The 25,849-nt window shown below is 42.2% G+C and overlaps 1 protein-coding gene across 3 annotated transcripts in view; it reads left to right on the forward strand.

The window, feature by feature from the left end:
* The first annotated feature begins 7,071 nt into the window (after positions 1 to 7,071).
* The window catches only part of CNKSR3 (CNKSR family member 3), an 86,339-nt gene continuing 67,561 nt past the window's right edge, over positions 7,072 to 25,849 (forward strand). The window contains exon 1 of one of the 3 annotated variants that reach the window (XM_081045272.1): positions 7,072 to 7,625. In XM_081045272.1, coding sequence (XP_080901398.1) covers positions 7,574 to 7,625 — 52 coding nt within the window. In that variant the 5' untranslated portion in view covers positions 7,072 to 7,573. The remainder of the gene's footprint in view (positions 7,626 to 25,849) is intronic. The other 2 variants (XM_081045274.1, XM_081045273.1) reach the window with 2 other exon arrangements.

Here is a 25,849-nt window from a genome sequence, read left to right on the forward strand (position 1 = left end):
GAGAGAGAGAGAGAGAGAGAGAGAAACAAGGGTGGAGGGGTAATTCTTTGGCTATTTGGCGATGATATTTGCCATGAGAACACATGAGTCTCCCCTTTGTAACCTATGTATGGTGACAGTTCCAGGGCTATCTCTTAATGACTGAAATGGTAAATTTGGAATTCATCAAGTTTAACTTTTCTTTATGACGATTTCCCCTTTGGGCAGTCTTCCATGCGAAAGCCTTTAGGGAACCTTTGAAAGTAGGCAGCTTTACAGGATGTTGACCCTAATTTAGCCTCTGAACCTTTGAAGATAAAGGACTCTTGCCAACTATATAAGACCCGCCCCCTTGCCCAGAAGGGAATGCTTTTAAATTTCTTAGTAAGTTAGTAACTAAAGAGAATGCCATTGTTTGAATTGTTCCCACTTTTACAGCAAATAACTGTAGAAACAAATGCCATCAGAAGAAGAAATAAGAAAATAATAGTTATAGAAAAGGTATTCAAATTTCAGACTTTGTCGGTTATGTGGAGATTTCATCTCTACTTCTAGATCTTGCCCTAAATAGAAGCTGTTGATGGAGCCTGATGTTAAAGAGAAAAGGGGGCGTAGGAGAGGCACTTTTTTTCCCCATCCATTGCATTGCTGGGGAGTTTAGCATCATAAATACCTGAGATACAGCTAGTTATACAGAGTAGCATATTGAGGGGGATGGAATGAAGCTCATCGACTTAGGAAGGCATCACATTTTACACAGTGAGTGTGAAATGAAAAAAAAAAATCAAGTGCTGATTAAAACCATATTCGTATCTGAAAATTCTTTTGGGTAGGAGGAGGCAAACCTCAGATGTATTTACACTGATTTTTAAACAATGTTAAGCAGTGTTGCAAAGGTTAAATTTATGACGACATAGAACTGAGAGGCACTTTGTAGATGGTTTGGTTCTGATCCCGGAGAGATGAAATGATTTGGTGAATCATTACTTGGTGAAGGGATGTGGGTGGAGCTAATGCTAGAAACTTCCAGTACATTTTTCCTTTTTTTGAAAACACAAAACCATTGATTTTTACTCTTTGTAAAATCGTAATTTAATCATAGGTCATTTTGTGGATATGCTTTTATCTGAGAACAAAAGGGGGGGATAAGTGCCACAGAACTAAATAGAAGATGTGAAAAAAAAAATCCAGTGAAATTAATTTTCAAATAACGTTTGCTTATGAGATCTCCCGGGTGGAGAGGAATGTAAAGTGTACGGGACTGGAAGTGACTTAGTAGCTTGGGTCCTAAATGAAATTAGGGCACCTCCCTTCATTCCAGATGACATTTTTTTCTTGGAGAGCCAGACCCTCAAGGAGGAGCCAGAGCTGGCATCTGATGACTAATAATAATCATGAATGCTTTTCTGTACGTTTAATGTTTTTCTTTATTTTAATTCAATACTGACATAAGTGAAACCCTATTTGACAACCAAAGTATAATTTGCTATCATTACATTATTGATAGATTTTGGCAAATTGTATATCTTTATTCTATGTTAAAATCTATAAACAAAACACACAATTCTGAATCTCCTCCTCTTTTCTCCATTACTGCTCCATTTCCTATTTTCCGTGAGGCTATACAACAACCATGGGGAGCCCTGCAGAGTTACAGCAGACCGGAAGAAATCCATCAAGCCCCTCCTGTAAAACCTCTTTCCCCCTCTTCTGTACTCAGCAACTGATATTTCACTAATAGAAAGAATTTTGAAGCTCAGAGAATCCCTAAAGTTCCTTTGGGCCCAAATTGTAAATATCTAGTCCCAAAGAGGCTGACTTTCTCAAGGTTACATGGCTGACCTTAGGCTGGTTAAGAGACTGGGATAATAAAGTCAGTTGGGACCGTAGAGTTCAGCTTTAAAACATGAATTCTCTGAGAACAGGACTATCTTAGGCCAACCCCTTAGTGAAGATGAAGTTATCTAACCAGAGGAGATGGGCACAAAGAGGGAGGAAGAAGTCCTGGAAAGGGAGGTGATACTGAACGCCAACCTGGCTTCCTTGACTGTGTAGCCTGGGTCCTCAGAGTGAGGCCACCATTATAACTGCATTTCTCCTGTTCTTGTTGCCTGCTCCACTGGGCTGGCCACTGTGTGACATCCACAGGGGATGTCATTTGGAACAGAACAGAAGGGAGGCCTGCTGGTTTACCTCTCCAGTGTCATTTGGTACCCCCTTTGTTTCATTCCATCCAGCGGGAGGGAGTTTCTGGGATTTGGGTTTCAGTTTAACCACCAAAAGGCCTTCTCTTGGCCTCTAAATTGAGGCTCCTGGAATCTCCCCCTCCACCACTCCACAGGTGCTTCTCTGAGACTAAGCTCAGGAGGAGAAAAAAGTGAAAAAGGAATGGCTGCAACCCAATTCCTGTTTAACTAAAAGCAAAATGTATATGGAACTCAAATGGAAAAAAAGAGATTCGATCTGAGAGTTTTTTTTCCAGAGTGGAATGCATGCTGTAAAACAGTTACTGTTGCTATCATTTGTGAGCTGGTTGTGGGTTTTCACAACCATTTTGCTGACTTTTGGCAGCATGTGTGAGTTTTCCTCTTCGATTAGGCCTTTGGGAATACTCTGAAAATTCTATGGAATCATCTGACTCCCTCTAGGAAAACATTGATTGGTATTAATTTTCATCCTTTCCCTTTTGGTGCTGAAGTGGACTGAAACACTTCCTGCTTTTCTCGTATGTTCTTTTTCTTTCCACCTTTCCCACTTCCCAAATGATTATAGTATTTCCAAATACAAGGGTCTAGTTGTGGAAAATTAAGGGATAGGGTCCTATTACAAGCTCAAATGTCCAAGGAGGCAGGAATGTACTTTTACTGAAAATCTGGTTGTGTTGATTAGCTGTGGCTGCAGAATTCAAATACCCTTACTAGATGAAAACGAGGAGAAAGTTTCCTTCTCTTTATGAAATTGTAGCTAAGTAATAAAAGAGCAAAGACCTTTCAGAGGGAACCCAAAGTTCATTAAAGCTGCTTAATTATAGTGGGAGCATTTGCATATATATTTCTGTTATGCCAAATTCAAATTCAAAAAATACAAACAGTAAATAAACAAGTATTTTTATGTTCCTCTTGTTAACATTTTAGAGAATTTTATAAAATTTCAGGTTACTGTGTTTATGATAGCCAAAACTGTGTTTTATTTCTAATGTTAAAAGTTTACTTGGCCTAATTCAATTATAGTTTTATTTTGAGGTTTAGAATGATTTACATTAATCTTTTTTCTGTCTGTCATTATCAACATGGAACTTCTGTCGGAACCAAAAATTACTGAGTCTGAAACTCTTAGTATTACATCTACTTGTTTGCAGAGCATGCATCCCATGAAGTTAAAAGGAAACTGTAAGAACAACTGGTGTAAATGGCATTGGGTTCTTTTTGGTCACTCTGTAACTTGAGAGCTGGAACACAAAGGATCATAAATCCTGGGGGAAATGTGGGATTGATTGTTCCTTCTTTGCCTACAGCATGTGCCTTTTTAGCTCTTTTAGCATTTTCAGGTAAGGGAGCTCTACTCTTCTGTGAGTATTGCCTTATGTGACAACTCTTCAAAAATATAGCTACAAATCCTGGAAAATGGGATTTAACGGTGTCAATGTTTCTCTTTTGTGTTAGAAAAGTTTAATCAACTTCTCCAAATCTGATTTAGCTTGTGAGGTTTTTGAACAATTACCCAACTGACATTGATCTCTGAGTTGCAGATAGGGCTCAGGGAAAAAAAAACACAAAAAACACACACAAAAAACAAAACAAAATAAAACCATGCTGAATATCAGCTTTCCCATAGTAGGATGATGTCATTAATGTGACTGAATGATCAAAGGACTTAGAATAAGTAGGGCAGCACTTGTAAGACTTAAGAAAACAAACAAAAAAATTGCGGATTTACTACTTGAAATTATCTGATGGGAAACCTGGCATATTTAGAAAGATAACTACATTACTGTGGTGTGAAGAATTCAGACCAAATGGAATTAAATGAAAGACAAGATCAACAGCAGCCTGGATAATTTAGTTAACTGATGACTTTGCAGTGAGGTAATATCTAGATAAGAATGCTTATATCTCAAGATAAAAGATAGCATAAGAGACATACATGAGACAATTAATTATATGTGAAGAAAATATTAAGTAATTTTGAATGTTCTGAAAATAGTAAAAAAGCAATATGATGGGAAGAAAATCATCTTAGATTGTGAGATAAAGTTTAATACTTGGAGTATCTTCTTTTATTTATTCATTTTTTTCTTTCATTTTGGAAAACATTGTTTTGGACTGCAGAAGGAGACTGGGTCTTTACAGATTAATAATTTGTTTAAAAGTTTGCTTATTTTGCTGCTCCTGTGTTTATCGAATACATTATAGTCATAACCACTAATCCAAAATGCTCCATCCCAAGTTCTCAAATGAAAAAAAATTAATAATATATGGACTGGCTCAAAAGGTGACTATCACATCAATCATTAAAGTTCCCTTGTCTGTTCTGAATCCTCCTTGTGCCTAGTTTAGTGCCTTACAAATACTGAATAAATATTTCATTGATTGAATATGTGACTTAAATGTACAAGGAGACCCAAAGTAAGATAAAGAAAGGAGCTGGAAAGAGAAATCTAGGAGACCTGGGCTGTAGTAACAGGTCTACAAATTCAGTGAAATTTTTAAAAGGATTTAGTCAGCAGTTATGTGTCAGGAACTGTGATAAACATCAAGGCACCAATGAGAAGGTCTGTGTCTGAAGGAGGTGGCATAGCGGCAGTTTGGTAACAGTTTGGCATGTTACTCAAGCATATGCAATGTAACAGTATTGTTACAGATTACAGCTAGCAGAGAAGAAAATTTAGCAAAGTTTTGTATCCACTCTAATTTCCAAGGCTGTTTACTAAGATTCTGCCTTTATATGCAATCAGTAACTTTGGATGTCTTCAAGTTTGCCTTTCAGATAGGGAGGCAGGCCTCCCTAAAACTTTCACATGCTAACAGCTGTAATTAAGGTAGAAGGCTTTATTTAAATAGTAATTAGCCTTCAGGACTTGAAGTGTAAACAGAACACTAATTCATTTAGATAGTTAATTGGTCTTCTGTTTAGAGATCTTAGCGTGGCCTTCCTTTTTAGCTATGATGTATTTCTATACTGAGTACAGTGTATTGACTCATTGGGATGAAATTTTGCAAACTCTTGCTTGACTCCCAGAATACTGGCTTTGAACTCTCTAATAATGGCTAATGCAAATGCATTTGAAAGCATTGTGAAAACATCAAGTAAAATTCTATGGCAAAATTATTAGCACTTGACCTGTCTTCATAGTTACAGGGACCATACGGCCCATATGGCTCTAATCTGTTGATAGATCCCCTTTCATATTCAGGAATATCTTGGTTTGGAGATAAATGATGTGGTTGCTCTAATCATAATAAAAAGTGATACAATATACAGTGATTGCTGAAACTAAAGGTGTAGGGAAGATTGGTGACTTTTCCCGGGGATCCCATGACAAATGTCAAGGTCTTTCTCACTACTTACTGCCATAAAGATGGTTACCCATGGATGTTATTAAGTTTCAAAGGTCTTTTTTTTTTTTAAAGGACAACTGCTCTATCAGGAATTTTGTCATTGCTTGTGCTAAATTTCTCAGCCTTGCTCAAACAAACAAAAACACAAAAAAACAAACAAAAATCATTGTATTTGATAACTGCATATATCTCTGTTGTCTTGGTTCCTGGACATAAATAGTCCTGTAGATAAGTTGCATAGTTGCATGGAAGGTGGGTGTGACGTTCTTTTACTTTTAAAAATGTTTCTTCTTGTTTACTCTAGCTCATCACACTACACAACAGACGCTTAGCACGGCTGCTAGTGATCTTTCCAACATGTGCATCTAAACAGACATGTATAAACAGTACGTATCACAGTTAACCCAAATACTGAATGAGTGCAATGGCTGACACATAGGAGGCATTCACAGATATTTATCGAATGCCTAAGTACGAGTCCTGCCCTTTGAGTTGTACCAGGTGCTTCCAGCCAGGTGGTAGGAAGAGGGCGAGGAGAGAAAGTTCTGTATCAGGTAGGGTCTGCCCTCAAGGGGTTAACAGCGTCCAAGGGGAAGATGTAAATAAATAACCAGGACTGTAAGTAGGAATCATTCATAAGTGCCAAAAGAATCTTTAACTATGAAGGGACGGCAAAACTCCCTGGGGCTAGAGAGCGGATGCAAAACAGGCTTGAAGGAGGAGCGGTAGATACTCGAGTTTAGGATTCCCCCCCAGATCAAAGGTAACTCTGTCCCCACAGCGAGTCCCGTGAAATGTGGAAAGGCCCGCCTCCTGTCAGTCACTGAAATTGTGCACACGCGGTTTTTTTTTTGTTTGTTTTGTTTTTTGGCGGGGAGTATGTGGCTAACAACTTCCAAATGAGCATTAGCTCACTTTGCAAATATGAATACGGTAATATGGCAAGATATAACGCTAACAGCTACTACTTTATTATGATTCATTTTGTTGGCGAAGTTGAGATATTGCCATAGCATTCAAAGAGAAGTGAGATAAATTGCCACTGTCATCCAAAATACAAAGTCATATAATTTTACCTTACGAAATTTAAAATAAGGAAGGCTTCCTTGCAGAGTAATAGCGATACAAAGCCATTAAAACCAGAACACGCAGATCCTTTTTCTCTTTTCTTTTTCAAGTGTATGGTTGCTCGCACCGAGACAGACTGCTCTGTTACCAATAGGAGCCGGGCCTCACCCAAGCCAGCGGGCTCGCGGGGATGAACGCACCATCTACAACCCGCCCCTTGAAAAGGAAAGTACGGCTCGGGACGCTGCGGGTGTGTGAGTGCAGGGCTTAGAGAGGGAAAGTAACCGGAGTCGCCCGTTTCGGGAGGACCCACCCCCTTCCACGGGTTTCACTGGTCCTCGACCCCGCCCCCTCTTTTATTCCTGGAGCAGCCACGGGAGCTGAAACTTTGTAACCCGAGCGCGCTGGCTCTGCCCTGCTCCCAGCCCCAGCGCGGGCCGAGAGGGAGGCGCAGGAGGTGGGACCTGCGGGCGGGAACGCTTGGGGACGCCAGCGCACGCGGAGCGGGGACCCCGGCGGAGCACGCTGCGAAGAGGAGGAGCTGGAGCTGGAGCGGAGCGCGCGGCGGGAGAACCGGAGGAAGTGGTCCCCGCAGAGCCGAGGAGCGGCTGGGGGCAGCCGGGCCGGGGGGGTCCCGAGCCGAGACCGAGAGGACTGGGGTCGCCACGCCGATTCCCCGCAGCGGCGATCGCCCCCGAGCAGCAGCTGTGTCGGGCTCCAGGCGGCGCCGGGAGAGGGGGCGCTGCAGCCGGACGGTGGCAGCTGGAGGAGGAGCCGCACGGCGGCGCGGTGCGCCGGGAGAGGGCCGCCTGCCCCGGCTGAGCCCGCGGACTGCGGCCATGCAGCCTTGACGGGGCGCTCCGGCGCGCGGGGACAGCCGCGGGGCGCACCTCCCGGGAAGGACAGCAGACGCAGGCAGCAGGACTTGACCTCCGACTGTAGCCCAGCTGGGAGCGAAGCCATTTACCATGGAACCCGTGACCAAATGGAGCCCCAAACAAGTGGTGGATTGGACTCGAGGTGAGTGAGCCTGGGCGCCGGTGTCTCCAGCCCCGGGGATGGAGCAGGCGGAGAGCTGGGGTCAGGGGTGCTCAGCCCCTCCTGCAGGCAAGAAGCGTCGAGAGCGCAGCGCGCTGGTGATGCTAACTTCCTCGGAGTGTCTGTGCGCCCCTAGTTCCTGTGCCTGCTTCCGAGGGGGCGGGTCGTGGCAAGCCAGGAGGAGCCCCATCCTTAAACCCGGGAGTGGGGATGGCCTCCCTGTGGAGGGTGAGGGTTGGGGGTGCTGGTCTCGGGGCTGGGGGGTCGCTCTCCCTACCCTGCCGGAGTGCGGTGCCCGACGCTCCGGCTGCCGGTCCTGGAGCGCAGAGGCACAAGGCGCCTTTGTGTGGGTGACTCCCCTCGGACCTCGTAAATGCCGCCTGCCCAGAGTCGTCGCAGGCATGACGGGGCGGTTGGACAGGTAAAGGGAGACTCCGGCGGCTCGCCCAGCCTCTCTGTTTTTGTTGGAGAAGGCGAGAGGGCAGCACAAGAGCCAAACATTGAGGCTCTCGCGCCGGCGAGAAACCCTGAGCCAGAATCCCCGGGACTCGGTGACTTTGGCTCCGGGAAGGCGCCAGTACCCCTAGTGGCGCTGCATTTTTAGGCCACATTGAAACCCTGGGAGGGAGAACTCTAACTATTTGGAACCAACTGTCCTGAGTTATGCTGTGTTTGGGATGAGGAACAGCAGTGGGATGGGGTGGTAATGGGTGATTGGCCTGGGGTAGAAGCTTGTACCGAGCTGTCGCCCTTATTTTTTACTACTTCCCAAGATTTTGAGGGAAAGGGCATAGAGGTTCCTCAAAATTCTTTATAAACACCCAAGTGAATGAAGTCCACCAAGAACAACCAATAATTTCATGGGTCCCTTACCCCACCCCCTCAGCTCAGCATCTATGTTTCAAGTTACTGCTTTTTTTCTTTCTTATGTCTCCGCTTCCGGGTGAGGAATGATGTTCTTTCTCAATAATAATAACTAAAATTGTGTAGCGCTTTACAGTTTGCTAAGAACTCTCTGTTATTGCCCTTGGTCATCACAGTAAGCCTGGGAGGTAGGTAACACTGGTAAGATGAGGTCATCTGTCAAACTGTCTCCCCATTGGCTGGAGCATAAGGAACACTGATCATCTCTGCATCTCGTTTCTGTTGCCTGCGGTCCACATAGACCACATGGAATGGGATGTAGGGGACGTGTCAGTGGGGCATGTCTGACCATTTCCTGCTCCTCTGGGAAAGGGAAGGGATACACTCTCCTGAGAAGAGGTTTGTCCAGGGACCAACATTTCCAGGTCACTTACTTAAAATGAAGATGAAAAAATGAAACTTGTACATTGGGTAAAACAGTAGATATTAATAGCATTGCCAGTGCTTGGTACAAAACATTAACTTAAGCTATAAATACCCAGGCCCTATTTTGAAATGGGGTTTGTTCTCCCATTCAAGATACTACCAGGTCCCCATCTAGGGACTTGTCCAGACTGAGTTTGTTGATCAGTTGTACCTGTAAGCCCATCATGGAAGCAACCTAAGAAACTGATGATTTCCGCAATCTTTGGCCTTGAGAGTTGCTCTGCCCAGTATGGTAGCCACACGCGGCTCTTGCGTCCTTGGAAAGTGGCTGGTCAGAGTTGTGATGTTCTGTAAGTGTAAAGTACACATGGGACGTGCATGTAAACTATCCCATTAGTACATTTTTATACTTACTACATGTTGACATGATAGTATTTTGGACATACTGGGTTAAATAAAGTTTATTACTAAAATGAACTTCCCCTGTTTATTTTCACCTTCATAAATGTGGCTCCTACAAAAGTCAAAAGTTACACCTTTGGCGCACGTTGGTGGCTTACACTGCTATTGCACAGTACTGCTCCCCAGTAAAAGAAAGGGTTACAACTTATCACTTTGGCTTTCCTGAACCTCTGCCGGCCTACCTGATAATGTACAACCAGAAAAATGGTAACAGGCACACAGGGAGATATGGAGTGAGATCGTCACACCCTCAAGATTTGTCTGTTTTTTTTTTTTGTGGGGGGAGGCCCTCTTGGGATTGGGAGAGAAATGTAAATTCATATCCTGTTCTGTTTGCTTAGCATTTAAAAGGAAGAGCAGATTAAAATGTTTTTGGTGTCCAGTTGCCTTGATGCTATGACTTGGCCAAGATTCTTTCATCAGGGAAAGTTTCCTACTGACCTGACAGAGCGATTACTGGTGGTTCCGTATCTTGGTGCCCGGAGCACTGGATACTGATTAGGTTACATTACCTGTGGTTAGCACGCGGCAACTTTATACTGAAGGCTCGTGCCCTTTTGGACCCTTACGTACAGCCTCATAGAATGACCTGGATACTTTCTGTGTCAGAATCTACAAAAGATAAAAGGAGCAAGTTCGTGGCTGACTCTTGGATGACAAGAGGCTACATGCTCCCATGTTGCGTGATACATTACTTGAATATTTCTCATAGTAATGAAGTGAAAGTATTGACTTTTACATTAACTGCTGACGTATGCAAACTTGTTTGCTTATAGGACTATTTTTAGCTGTCTTTGCTAACCTCTCTACTCAACCCGCATTTTATAAATACATCCTACTGATAAGCAGCTCTTCACGTAGACTTTGCCACTCTCGGTATCGCCCAAGTATGGCTGTGGTGATTATGAGCGCTGTAGAAAGCCTTCAATTTAGAACGATCCGAATCTGACCACAGTCTACAGCTTGCTCTCATGTTGATTTAGGTAGATGCTTGCAATAGGAAAAAGGTTGATGTGTACAGAATGAATTAATTCCTCGGACTTTTACTATTCGTATTATGATTTGTGTGTGTTAGTCTTTAGCTATACTGTCACCAATTTATCATAACATTGGTAGATCTCACTATTAGCAATGTATCAGGCACAGGTCTAAGCATTGTTCCAGTATTAGCTCGTTTAATATGCACAACCACCCTTTGAGCTAGGAACTATTTTCCATTTACAATTGAGGTACAGCAAGGTTAAGTACTTTGACCAATGTCACACAGCTGAGAAGTGACAGAGCAGCATTTGACATCAGGATCTTTGGCTTCACTCCATTCCATCTTCTCAGGAGGTTCTTACCAGGGTCACGCCCAGAAGACTCAGAATCTTCACCACATTGATGAATAGACCTTCAGGATTCCCATGATAATGAGTTGTTCATACCATGGGTTAGTGGAGGAGAGTCATCCGCTATATTTGGTATACGGCAGGAAAGTAATTTGTAAGTCAAATTAAGTCATAGTTCATAGTGCCTTGCCTTTCAAATAATTCAGTAAAGGCTTTTGCAAAGCAGATAGTCTCTTATAATATGTATCAGGTAAGAGTAGGGTCAGCTGTACATGACAGACAACGCAGTTTACAGTGGATTAACCAAATGGGAGTGTTGACTTTTCTTGTAAAAGTAGTCTGGAAATTGGTAATTCAGGACGATGTGGGGACTTTGGTGCTGTCAGGGCCCCGAGCTCCTTCTGTCTCCTGTTCAGCACTTCTTGGCATTTGGTATTCATCTTTATAGTGATGCCTCCTGGCAGGATGGCTTCTCCACCTCCAGGATCACTTCCTGTTCCAGGCAGGAGAAAGGAGACCCAGAGAAGACCAAAGGATTGGGGACAGCCACATCTCCCCTTTAAAGAGTCCTTCTAGAAATTCCATCAAGTGACTTGACTTACATTTTTGTTGCCAGAGCTGTCAAATGGTCATCTCATGCTGCAGTTTTTTTTTTTAAGTTGGGTATACTGTGGCCCTGAAAAACATTGGAGTTTGTTTAGTGAGGAAAAAGGGGAGACTAGATATCCATAGGTAGCCAGTAGTGTCGACACTCAGTAATATACAGGTACTGATAGTCATAGATTACTTCTCAAAGTTGAACACATGTCACATTTTCCTACTTACATTGAGCCTATGGTCAATCCTGTTCTGTTTTAGAACTAGTGTTCTATTCTCGTTCTCAGGTCAAAACCATAACTTATATGAGGTCGTCGTCTCTAAGCTTGATTTAAATATTAGAAGTTGCATTGTAAAATGCAGCTACCCAAGTTGTGTTTCTACTTTCAGGCCACTGGGGAGTGTGTTCTACAAGGAGGAAAGGCTACTGGTTTGTCTCAACAGCCCCATCCATCCTGCCTTTTGTCTGGAACGGGCATTCTCTTAGTAACTGTGTTGTTAAGTGAACATGTCTATAAAACCGGCTTTAGACCCAGAACAGAAGTCTCTCAGACCAGCTTCTAGCGCTGCTAATGTGGGTACCATTTCCCCATCACCAACCAAGAATAAAGGTGTGTGCCTGTGCGGTTCAGGGTATTTGCCCATTCTCTGTAATCTGGCCGTGTCATGTCTATTACTTTGGGGCACGTCAGCAGCCTCAGTATTTGGTCACGGAGGGGCTTGAATTTCCATGTTAACTGATACGCTGCAGGCCAGTTGCGGTGTATCACCTTGCTCCTGCACGCTTCCTGCCGTCATCCATATGGAGGCTGGTTCTTTCTGTCATCCTGATTCCAGTTAGGTTATATTTTTTCCTTTCCTCTTTATAGTCACTGAAAAAGGAAGGTATTTTTCAGTTTTAGATCCACCATTTGGCCATAGGTCAAGAACTCTTCTTTTTATTTCACTCTGTTCCCAGTTCTACTCTATCTCCTAGGCTCCATCCACAGAATTTTCCTAATTATAAAAATTGAAAAATAGTCACTGAGCATTCATTATGTGTCAGACACTGGGCTAAGTGCTTTATTTAAACTTCTTCATTTAATCCTCAGAAAACCCAATGAGGTGTACGAACCATTATGAGCCCATATTAAAAACAAACTAAAGGAGAGAGAGAGAGAGAAAATGTGCTCAGGGTTCCATGTTTATAAGCGATGCAGCTCTTAAATGCTCTCGTCCTCTCTGTCACCTCATTGTTTCCATGCCCTGTACCAGGCAGTGGAACTTGGTGGTGAGAATGTGGCCTCTGGAAGCAGACTCTGGGTTTATATCCCAGTGTCACCCCTGACTGTGCGATCTTATGTAAGCTGTTAATAAATTACCACTCCTTATTTTTATTGGTTCCTCCCCTCATTTATCTTAAAGCTCCAGGACATAAATTATTCTCTCCCAGCAGTCAGGTCTGTCATAAGCTTGATTCCTACCATTCAGGGGCACCAGTGAGTGCCGAAGAGATTTCCTGCCACTCAGAGGAGATGGTCAGGAGGGTTCTTGGTTAGCTCAGAGACAGAGGCCTGTTGCTAGTATCATGAACGTTCTTTTCTTTTAAATTGGGGAATATTGGGGAACAGTGTGTTTCTCCAGGGCCCATCCGCTCCAAGTCAGGTCGTTGTCCTTCAATCTAGTTGTGGAGGGCGCAGCTCAGCTCCAAGTCCAGTTGCCGTTTTCAGTCTTAGTTGCAGGGGGCGCAGCCCGCCATCCCATGCGGGAATTGAACCCGCAACCTTGTTGTTGAGAGCTCACGCTCGAATCAATTGAGCCATCTGGCCGCTCCTCATGAACCTTCTTTGCGCAAATGAATTTAAACCTTATTTTCTCAACTTTCTTCTTATCGTAACTGGACTTTCAGGGAGCATGGCATTAGGACTGGCTCTTGCTGTCGATGGCCGACCCCTGTCTGGCACCTGGTCCATGACTGGGCATCTGTGTCACCTGGGGGATAGTTAGAAATGCAGAATTATAGTCCAGCTGAACTGGAATCTGCATTTTTACCAGATCCCAGGTGATCCGTGTGCTCATGACAGTTTGAGAAGCACTGCTCTAGCACACAGCTGCGAACACCTTTTCACACTTTGTTGGTAGGTACTGCTATCTGGTATGACATGGGTGCAATCTATTTAAGTTCTCCAGTGACAACACCTAATTTGAAGATGCTTGACTTAGCCACTAATAAAAGCAAAAAGGCAATCTGAGGGTGTGTGCTTATATTTATAAGCACCACCTAGCAACAGTATTACAGTGTCAGGTAATTCTCAGCAAACTAAATGAGACAGTTCCCTTGAGATTGTTCTTACATATTTGTTGGGACTTGGAGTATTCTTATAACAACCATTCCTTTTTTTCTTTCTTTTCTTTTTCTTTCTTTTTTTTTTTTTTGTAAAGACACATAGTAAGAAGGGTGTTTTGTGGGATGGTCACTGCAGTTGAAGTTTGGTCTCAGGGTCTTCAGGTGGACTTTGGAGGAGGAGATGGGATTTTGGCTACTCACACTCTCCTGTGACTACATGGGGTTCTCCACACTTAGCTGATTGGGGGGGAGATTTCATTGATGATGGAAAATGACACTGAATGTCATTTCAGGAATAAATAACCAGGGCGGTTTTCAAAATGTATAAGAACAGATTGTACCGAGAGGCCAGGTGTCTCAGTTGTCTGTCCTTGGAGATTGGGAGGTGACCTCTTCATGCGCAGGCGTTACCTGTATGCCTCCCTTTGGTGTCCACCTCATTGCATAGAGCTGTGAGGGCTTCTCTTTTCTGTCTCACTATTTGTGTGTCGCTGCTGTGATTTTTGACCATTTTTAGCCTGTTGTGTTCTAGCTCTGGGACATTCATGTTCTCACCTTGTTTTCCCTCTTTACTCTCATTTCGTGTCTTTCTGCAGTTTTCACCACTGGCTTAGCTAGCCATAATCTAGACTGTTAATGAATAAAGCAAGTTTTGGTTATATGAGCTCTGTAGAGGTCTTTCATATTTGTTCCCATTTGACTCTTCATAAGCCCAAGAGATGCATCTCCATTACAGATGAGGGTATTGAAGCTTTTGGAAGTTAAATAAGTTGTCCAAGGTCAAAGGCCAGAAGTTGGGACCAGACTCCACAGGCTTCTGTTCTGTTGTTCTGTCCAGCTCCTCATTCTTCCTCTGGGTGAGGTGGGTGCATTCAGTTCTCTCGTAATGGACAAGTATGGGAAAGGGCAACTTTAAAGAACTTCAGACTTTTGTCTTTCCTGATTATTTCTTCAGGATTTATACTCATGGGACTCATACCTTTCCTTTTTTTTATATTTATTTCTTTTTTTCTTTTTTTAAATTATTAAGCAGGACCCTACATATTTTGGACCCGACCTTTTAGCATTTGAGATACTTACTGCCAATTATTTGTTTTTATTGTAGCTTGTTGTGTTTTAATTGTTTCAGAATGCAACTCAGTAATGGAATGAATTATTTATCATTTTGACAATCTAATTTTTATTTTTGAGTGTCAGATTATAATTTTTTCTCTGATATAATTAACATTTCTGTTTAGTAGAATCACACACACACACACACACAAATATATTTAACTTTCTTAAACAACACTGGCAATTTTTATGGCCCTATTTCCTGCTTGGCTTTGATTCTTCATAACTTCTTCATTTTAACTGTTTGGGAGAGAAGTTCAGGCAGCTATAGTGAACAATATATAGGCTTTGGAATAAAATAGATCTGGATTCAAATTCTGTATCTGACACTTAACTTCTTTGAAACCTTGGGTAACATCGTCTTCAAGTCTCCCTTAGTTTTCTCATCTGTAAAATGGGACTGATTATAACCAACTCACAGGGTTTTAGTGGGAATTAAAAGAGGTAACACAGGGGCAGCATTTTGCATAATGCACAGCATATAAATGTTCACAAACTAATTATTGATTAATTCACAATAACTCCAAGTTAATATATAGTATAACTGGATTATTCTTGCTTAAATATTTAACACTGTTTTGGCTGATCGTCACCTTTCACATACTTACTAAAATTTTATGACAATTCTCTCTTCCCTTTTATTAGTATATAGGTGGTAAGTTAAATCAACTTCATTTTCTGTGTTTCTCAGTATTTGACACTTTCCTCTCACGTCCATTAAGGACCTTGTATGTTTTAGATGAAGGTCGAGTTGCAGAAAGGTTTAGTGGTAGCTCTCTTGGAAAGAGCTTAGGAGGAACACTTATGTTGATGACAAATTCTACCCTGTAGTAAGAAGAGAATTTCAGTCACTCAACAAATAATTACTGAGGACCTACTGAGTTCCAGGTATGATCCTGGGTGCTGGAAATCTAGCTGTGTCCTAGGTGCAGGGGACCAGCTGGACCCCTGCTTTATTATGGTAGATGTGGGGATGACAAACAACAAAAACAATAACCACCACAACAAAACAGATGCACAAGAAAACACCTGCTATGGATAAGTGTGAAGAAGAAAGTAAAGCAGAGATGTGAAGGCGCGTGACTGGGTGGGGGTGCTTCTTGGATGGTGTCATCAGGGAAGCTTCTCTGAGAAGAGGACATTGAGGCATGAATGATGAGAAGGAACCAGCCATCAGAAAATGAGGGGGAAGAGCATTGCAGGTAGAAGGAACAGCTAGTGCAAAGGCCCTGAGGTGCGAATGAGCCTGGAGTGTTTGAGGAAAGGAACGGTGGCAGAGGCATGAAGAGCAAGGACGTGGGAGGTGAGATACAGACACACAGAGGCCAGATCATGTGAGGTGTTCCAAGTCTTGGTCAGGCATTTGCAATTTTTCTTTTTTTTTTTTTAAGTTGTTTTGGAAAGCAGGGGAATTACATGATCTGACTTGGATTCTTGGGGCAGAAATGAATTCAGGAAGTCCAGCAGGAAGGCACTGCAGTCTTCTGGAGGTGCTGCTATCTGGGTCTAAGGTCGTGATGGTGCCAGCATCTGAGAAGGCAAGTTCGAAGTACAGTTGGCTCATGGGTCGCTTCGCATCCAAGGAATTATACAAATTATATTTGCAATGGGAATGGAGCTACATGTATATAGATTTGTTCTTTCTCTGCCAGGGTTAAGAGAGCTCCCTGCCGTCCTCCCCTCATCCTGATACTCTCTTGTCATTTAAAACAGAAAGCGGCAATCTGTCTTTTTGCATTCACATGCTTTGTTCACGTCATTGTTCTTTTCTGGCACATTTTACTGGGAGCTACAGTTTCTGAAGCTGTTTATTCATCTATGAATAGGGTTTTTGTGAAAGTGGACTTAGCCTAGTTTGTTTTCTTTGACATCAAATGGCTGATTGAACAGTTTTTTAACCTGGGATCATAAGGGCAAATGCAGTTGTGTTTATTGGAGCAAAACAGTTCCTTAGAATACAGTTCGTAGGTTGGGAACATCAGAAAACGTTTTCTATATGAAAACTTAAAAGACATGTGAATCAAAGGAACCGATAGATAGATCTGATTTAAAATATTTTGTTCCATTAACAGACTGTCTTAATTTTGCTTTAGGAAACAGAACCACAATACTTTTGGTATTTGGAGAAATTTTCAATAAGTAAGAGTTGAACACATTTTTTAAACCATGCGTCACTTCTCAACAGGGGAAGTGGGAGCGGGGAAGAATTGAAGGTAGGTAGGCTTAGAATAACCTGGAAGCTTCCTCTCACTACACACACCTAGCCCCTCCCCCCCTTAAGAATAATATCTGTCAGCCCTCTTAGAGGAAAACCCCTACATGTTATCTATCAGCAAAGGCAGTGATTATGATAATCTGAATCATGCTTTCCTGAGGAAAGCCTTTTTAGTGAAAGGAAACATTCTATTTCCTATTTTCAGAGATTTGCAGCAGAGGGGAAATTCAGTGCTTTTGGGTTTAGGAGTGGATGTGTGTGTGTGTGTGTGTGTGTGTGTTTCCACCTTTAACCTGTGTTAATCGAACAGTCCTTTATGTTCTCAGAGTAATTTTATATGACAATGTCTCAAAGACTAGTTGGAACATGATCTTTGACATAGAGGAAAACTAGCCTACTGTGTAGAGTAGACCAGACTTCATGTAAGGTACCACCTGTTCAAGTTGTCAGCACCGTCTTAACACGAGTTCCAGCTGGAGTCTTAAACTAACCATGGGCAGATGACACGGCTGTGAGTAGCACTTGTGAAAATGACTGACAACACTGAAGTCTAAAATTGTTCATAGTAAGTATTTTTAAAAAACCATAAATATTCCTTGTTAGCAAGACGTCTAGAGATATATAGTATGAAGTGGTTTGGTTATAAGCACCCCTAGGCCAAGTTGGAGAATTATAAAAAGCTGATCTGTAAAGAAAGACCCTTGTTGGAAGTGGAGAAATTCTTCCTTCTTCCTTGGCACTGTCTGATTGGGATGTTTAATGGGCACCTATAAAGATACGACTGTTGTACCCGACTCCTGATATTTTTAAACTGAGATTTTCAAGAGGCCCCTTCCCATCCACAAGATGTCCCAACATCTTGTCATTGTTGTTCTTGAACTTAGTTTTTCAGCATCAGCATTAGGCTGGAACTCAGACATATAAATTCTTGGGCCCCACCCCAGGCCCACAGGATCAGAAACGGGGGGTAGGACACAGGACACTGTGTTTTAACAGGTCCCTCAGGTGATTCTGGTACTGGCTAACATATGAGAACCACTGGCTTATACCTCATGTGGAGTGTACAAAAGTAAATGGTGTAAGTCAGACTGTCCCCCATAATTCCTGTCGAGAGTTGGATTTTAGCTAATGTGTACTGGTTGATTAGTAAAGACTTTTCCAGTAGGGACAGCTGTTCTGTATTTCGGTGGATGAGTTAATGCACCTAAGTTTGTAAGTGCCCTCTCCACAAAGCAGGCAGGTAGGAGTTAAAGCTGTCACCCACCCCAGGATCTCCTAGCCAGCTGTTCCACCCCAGGCCCTGGGGTCCTCTGGTTGTGTTCTTCTGTGAGTGTTCAGCCTCAGGAAAGCACAGAAAGAGGGGAATGTTTCAGGGTCTGAAGGGACCTGTTTAGGGTTTGTGTGGAATTTCCAGACTTTGGTCTAGTAGAGGAGCAGAATGTAACACCCCCTCCCCCATTCCATTTTGAGAGAGGGTGGATAGTTCTCTCTCACCAGCACTCAGGTTTTGGCTTTGAACAATGCATGCAGATGCAAAGAGAAGTGAGGGAAAGAAAAAACAGGAAAGAGAAGTACTCAGTGGCAAATACCGTGTTTCCCCGAAAATAAGACCAAGCCGGACCATCAGGTCTAATGCGTCTTTTGGAGCAAAAATTAATGTAAAACCCAGTCTTATTTTACTATAATATGAGACCTGGCTTTACATAATATCATATAAGGCCAGGTCTTATATAATATAAGATTAGGCCTAATATAGTATAATATAATATAATATAATATAATATAATATAATATAATATAATATAATATAATATGATGTAATATAATACCGAGTCATAATAATTTTTGCTCCAAAAGATGCATTAGAGCTGATGGTCTGGCTAGGTCTTATTTTTGGGGAAACACAGTATGTTGCAGCTCAAGGTGACAGCTCTTTTGTTTTAGTATATGGACATTGGATCAGTGCAGATGTTGCTTAAGACCGCCCCCAACCCCCCTCTGCAGTTGGCAAAAGCCAAGAGAGTCCAAAATAAAAAAAGATACTTACAGAAGTCATTGCTGAAGACCAGGAATGGCATCAAGACTTGCAACAAGAGTTGCGTACTCAGTGGCCAGAATGTCAGGAATTTAAATGTGGGGCATTAGAGATAACAGGGAATGGTGAAAACTGTGGCAAATACAAGAAAACATGTTTATTGCTCAGTTTCTGCTGATGGTTGGACCTACCATTTCCAGGTCTTCAGCTTTTTGTTTGTTGCTGTTTTTAAATGAAGCAGGAAATCTGGATTTCGATGTGACATTTTCCCAGTTTTTAGAAAACCGTCAAGTTTTTGCTTCTTTTTTTTTTGCATAAAACAAACAAATATATCTGTGGGCCAGTTTGCAGTTCCCTCTATGGACAGCCACGGTTAGGTGTTAGTTGTCCAAGAGAGAAACATACCTATAAAGATACCTTTTTATGACTACAAAGAGCTAAAAAGCTGTGTAGTAATTCATCAACTATTTAGGAAATCTGTTTGTTATCTATAATTTTATTTTGCTGTTTAATTCCATTATTTCTAAAATTGCAATATGTAATTCCATGAAGGTACTGTTAAGGCAGAAATACTCATCTATGTTGATGAACCCAGCAGACCATTGGGTACTTAGTTTTCAGTGTAGAAACAGTCTTCTCTTGATTGAGTTTACTTTGCCATTCGTTGTGTGGTAATGGCCCCTGGCAGAACTGTTCTGTTTGTAACAGGAAGATTTCACGTGTAACTGAAATTAGGGTAGATGTTCCAAATTCCTGTGCTAGTTTGTGGGGTCCTGTTTGATTTAGTAAGTTACCAGTTGACTCAGGTCTTCCTGTCTTCTTGCTGCTCTGACTTGGGAAACAAAACAAACAAGAAAAGCACTGAAACTGGAGTGCTGTACTCACTCCAATATACAATCTATAAAACTCTACTCGGTGGACTAATAGGCATTGCAAATTTAAAATCCAGATGTTCCCTTAACTTCCTCCTCCCACACTGTTCCACCTCTCTGTACATGGCAAATCTATCCTTCCAGCTCCCCAGACCAGACACTTTATGTGTATCCGCTCACAGCAATATCCAATCTCTCGGTAAATACTATTGGCCTTTCAGAACATGGCCACTTCTCACAGTGGCCACAGCTGCTGCCTGGTCCGATGTGTCACTTTTCATATGATTATTGATACAGCACTTTGACTGGTTCCCTGATTTCACCTTTGTCCCCTCAGTCTTCTCAACATATCAACCACTGTAATCTTAAAATATAAATCTGGTATCACCCCTCATCTCAAAACCCTCCAACAGCTCCCCAAAACACGAAATGTGAGCCAAAATACATAGAAGAGCCCGAAACCTCTGCATTGTCTGACCTCCCTCTCCTCTTCCATCTCTTCTCCTGCTGCCCTTCCCTTCGCTCACTCGCTCCAGCCATACTGGCCTCCTTGCTCCTTCGGTGTGCCGGGCATCTCCTGTTTCAGGGCATTTGCACTTGCTGCTCCGTCTGCCAAGAACACTCTTCCACATGTCAGCCGCATTGCTCACTGAAATCTTTCCCACCCAAATGGCATCCCCACTCCCTTCCTGCACCCACCCGTGGCTTTTCCCCATAGCACAGATCCTTCCTGTGTGCTATGAATTTTACTCACTGTCTGACTGCCCCCATCAGAATATCAGTACCAGGAAGACAAGGACTATTTCTGGTTTGATTCACGGCTGTTTTATCAGCTCTTGGGACAGTGCCTGGCACACAGTAGGCACTTAACAAATACCGATTGAATGAAGGCATGGCAACTATTGACCCTCACCAGGCTTGGCAGAGGGGACAGTTAACAAGTCACTCTATTGAACAGACTGAGAGTTGCAAAGAGTTAGTTCTATTTATCCTAATGGGGCCTGGGATACAGCGCTTCCTGGAAAACTTCTTTTCCAGGGCTAGAATCAGTGTGAAAGACAAGTGGCATTACTTCAGAATACCAGGTATATGGAGTTACTACTGATTTAAAAATTACAGATGAGAAATTAGCAAGTTTTAATAGAAATGTTGCTGTGCAGAGCACTGGGGAAGATTTTTTTGAGAAAAATAATCTATCATTTTATAGCTGAGCCTATTGAATAAAGAATCCTGTTACTATGAATGAAAGAATCAGGTTCACTTGACCTAAGGGAACTCACAGGAGAACCCGCATCTCCTTCTAAGGGTTGGTTGGGCCAGTGATGAATAAGAAAATGGGCCACGTCATGGCTGTTCAGGAAGGACCTGCCACCCCCTCCCTTTCATGCCAAGCCCATGAAGAGCCCTACACACCCTTGGCACTCTTCTGGTCTGTCCTTCTACTTACCCGCTTGTTTTGGCAACCCAAAGGAGGCACTAATCTCAGGGAACCGGTTCACCCACCCACATAGCAATTGTAGCCAGACCTGCAAGCCACAACTGCTTATCTCCTCAAGTACCGGACAAGACTCCAGGGCTTATTCCAAGATGCATTTTGCATTTATCAGCACTGATTTTCTATCTCCACTTACACGCTATCCTGTAGGACTCCAATCCTTTCTATTTTGTGTTCTATGGCTTAGAAAGCGCTATGGGGAAATAATTCTGGGTGTCATATTCATGCATATTGCATCATTTCACACTCAAGGGTGAGGACCTGGATTTCATCTAACACTATCCTATTTTAACACATTTCGTGTGCCAAACTGCATGATATTTGCACCTCATTAAAACATGAGACAATTATACTGCTGCAGTGAGAGAAGGCACTTTCTAAAGGGTGTTTTTTTAAGTGTTTAAATCATGCAAGATGTTGGTACCACGTAAGATGTATCGTCTACAAACTAGACCAGCTGTTGAGGTTGTTATCTATCGTTGTGCCCATTCCTGAACCCGCAAAACAGCTCCTCCCAAAATTCAACACTTTTGTAATGGTGCTGTCGTGCTAAGACACTGAGGCACAAACCCTGGACATTAAGGCCCTGCGAAGCTGCCTCTCTCAGCATTTCCTCCCTCCTCTCTTTCCCAAGGCCTCTGCTATAGCTCAGGCCTCTTCACCTCCCACGGAGAGACCACCCCAAACGCTTCCTAGAGCTGGTCCCTCAGCCTGCATTCACTGCGTCCCACTTTCCAGAGTTCTGTAGCAATATGCCTTCTTTCAAACCCCTATATTATTTCCCTAAAATCCAGTGAATTAAGCATAAGCTTCCTACAAGTCAGTGGTTCTCTTAAACTGTGGTCCTCAGAAGGAGGCGTGATCAACCGGGCCGAATACTCTGTTAGGCCATGAGGAGAGGGCTGAGAATGGGCCGTTGTGTTGAGCTGTGTGGAGGACATTGGTGAACTTGACAGGGTAGTTTTGGTGGGTTGCAGGGGACAAAGTAAGTAAATTCAAGAGCAAATGGGAGAAGAGGAATTGATGTTCCAAGAGGCCACCCAGTGTTAAAGCATATCTGTGAAGGAACACAGATGGCACTGTTTTATTCTCAGTAGGACTTAAGTACTGAGTGCATTTTACTTTAGTTGCTTAAGATCACTAATCAACTTTTGAAATAGATAACTGTTTGGCAATTAAATATTTGATAAATTTGGACATGTTACACCCTCCCTGAACTGGGTAACAGTATACTGTAGATTATGCAATCTCTTATTTTAATACTAACAAAGCCATTCATTTAGTGAATGACTGTGTACTGGTGGTTTCTACAGAGGAGAGTTATACAGCAGAAATTCTCTCCCTCTACTACATTTTTCTTCTTTTGGAAATGAGAATAAACCAATCTCTATCTGAATTCTGTGTTATCCCATAGTTTACCCACTTGGGTAGAAAAGATTTGTTATGGATGGATCCAAATCTTTGGAAGAATCCCTTCTTGCTATTTACCTTCAAATATTGTTAAGATTTACCTGAAATATTCAGAATGCCATGAAATCATATATAAATCATGTCTGTTACAGCCCCTGAGTGGAAGCCATTTGTTAACAGGACAATTGTGCAAGTAGAGATAAACCAGTCAACTTTAAATATAAATCATCAAATATTTATTGAGCACCTACCATTTGTAATGTCTTTTCCAGGTGCAGTGAACAAGACAGGGTCCCTGTGTCTTTGGCACCTTCTACACAGTACTACAGAGTACACAGACACATCCACAGGTGTTTAAGCTACAGGGCATCTGAGGAGTGCACAACAGGAATATTTAACTCAGGTTTAAAAGGGTGCAGCCTAGAGGGCTTCTTGGAGGAAGTGACATCCAAATTGCGGCCTATCGGACGAGCAGGAGGAAGTCAGGCATAGAGTAGGGGAAATAACATATTGGTCAGAAAACTGGGAGGCAAGAGAGAGCATGGCGTATACTAACAACTGAAAGAACTTGATTGTGCTAAATCTATCATGAGGTGGCATGAACAGAGATGAGGCTGGAGAGATGGTGTGTGGGGAGGAGGCTGGATCACCAGGGCCCTGTTGGTGCCTCTGAGCAGTTGGAAACCAGTGAAGGACATATCTTTGAGTGGCCTTCCTATGTGGAGGAAGTATATGTGTGTGTACATAATATATACATATACAGAGGGTGCCAAAAACATGTATACACATTTTAAGATAGGAAAAATATTAAAATTGTAATACTCAATGTATACTGATAACAAAAGATGTGTACAAGTCACCTTTGACTTCTGCAATTACAAGAGTTGCTCAAAGTGGTTACCATCAGTGTCCAGACACTTCTGATGATGGCAACCTACTGCTTGAGCAGCGTTGACCCAAGTGTCCACTTGTGTACAATTTTTTGGTACCCCCGGTATGTGTATATGTATGTATGTATCCACACTCACATACATATAACTATACCTATATGTGTGTGTATTTTTGAAGGTTGCTATATGTTACGTGCTTCAGGAGTCCATTAATGATGATTGTGCCGCTCTTTGTGGAAACACAGCATTTGTGGGGTTTTAAACCCAGAGTGAACTTGTCACTACTGCAGGGGAGCCTCTGAATCTCAAGAGAAATAGTTAAAGGCTCTGAGCAAACATTAACTTGACTTCCTGGTTATTTATTTCCTTTGATCTGTGAAATGTGACATTGATAGGACTTTTAGCACAAGGAACCATAAAAACTTTTCATTAAAAAAAGAAGCAAGTACTAAAACATTGACTGGAGTTGAAAAGGAGATTGGAGCTGGGCTGCCGGGTAGTGGGAGAGAAAGGAAGGCAGTGAGAGGAGCAGGAGGGGGAGAAGGGAGGACAGAGGACCGAGGCAATAAATGTGAGGGGGGTGTAGCCTGCAGGTCACACCTTGAGCTGTGGGTGTTCTGTGTGTTATCACGTGTAATCTGCTCCCCGTAGCTGATTAATCATTAATCATTGTTTCTAGCTCTGCATATAATGTCGTCTTTATGTGTTCAGAGTCTTCACTCTAGCCCGGTGAGCTAGAGCGTAGCTCTAGAAGTGGTCAGAAATACCATTCAAGGGTTAGGAGGCCTCTCCATCCCCCAACCCCAGAAGGACTTCTGAGCAAGCATAAGACATGCTGCCCCCCTCTCCCCCCATTTCCACTTTTAGCTTGGTGCAGTTTCTCCGTAAATCTTGAGAACACATACCAGGGAACATTTCAGACCCAGGCCCAGCTGACTCATACTTGCTATACCAGCTCCAGAAGCAGCCACGTGGGTATTCATTTCTGAGGTCCTGAACTTGGGAAGAACACACAGATTATACTTAAAACTAATGGAACTTGATTATGGTAGGATGAAAAGCAACAAAATGAGGACCCACCTCTGCGGGGTGTGGCTGCCCTCTCTCTTGCTTTGCATTGTTTCCCATCTGGTTGTGGGTGGTTGAGATTGCCACATCATTCTCAGGGTCAAACACATACTCAGTCTGGGAACGCTTCCATCGTCCGCAGTCCACAATTATAATTCAGTGGAATGTGGCTTTTAAAATAATTGAACATGGTAAAATTTTAGTTTTTAATAGTTACCATTTAAAAAAAAACAACCAGCCAGTTTTTCCACCCTCCCCCACCCCATGATTTCAGAGTATGTGATCCCTTGGGGACAATTATAGCTGTTACCTTCATCAATTTAATACCCTTCTCTGTATATTGAAGTAATTTGAAATTCTGTTTTGTAACTTTTTCTTTCAGTGGGCTTGTTTCACATCCTGAGGGCGTTTTTTTTCCTTCATCTTTTCTTAAAAAGCCCCAGAATGGATATTGCAAAAATATTTTTATTAAGGTAGCATGCCTATTGGTACCTTTTTCCATTTTCTGATTTTATAGTTAACTTTAATTTGCTGTAGGTAATAAATCTTGTTCCAGTTCTGCCATAGAAATTCAGTCTCCTAAAATCATGTTCTAATGAATTAAGGAGAAAAGGAACATTTTTCTAAGACTAATTAATAAACAAAAGGAAAAAAAAAAACACGTATAAATGCCTATAAGCTATGTTAGGAATTCAGGGAGAAGTTTAAGGATCCGAGAAAAATCTGTCTTATTAAATGCAATTGTGGTAGACTTCCTGGAAGCAATAAATGAAGGGAAACCAGTCTTTTGTAATGACTTTAATTGTCATCACAAGATATGAAAACAATTTTGTAGGTTAAGGTAGGTAGGTAATTATCATCCCTGGAGATAACTATGTAACTATAATGTTACAAAGACATAAAACTATTTTTCTTATAAAAGCAGACTGTGTATTACTGTAATTGTTGGTTTTATTTGCTTTTTACAGATCCAAAATTATAATGAAAGTGACATATTGTTGCAATGAGATGTAAGGAATAGAGTTTTGGTTTTTCCTTGTTTTTTTTTTTTTTTTGCTTCATGTAGTTAACATTTTTTATCTCTTTTTAAAAAGATCATTTT

The sequence above is a fragment of the Rhinolophus hipposideros genome (assembly GCF_964194185.1).
Source record: "Rhinolophus hipposideros genome assembly, chromosome: 3".
NCBI lineage: Eukaryota > Metazoa > Chordata > Mammalia > Chiroptera > Rhinolophidae > Rhinolophus > Rhinolophus hipposideros.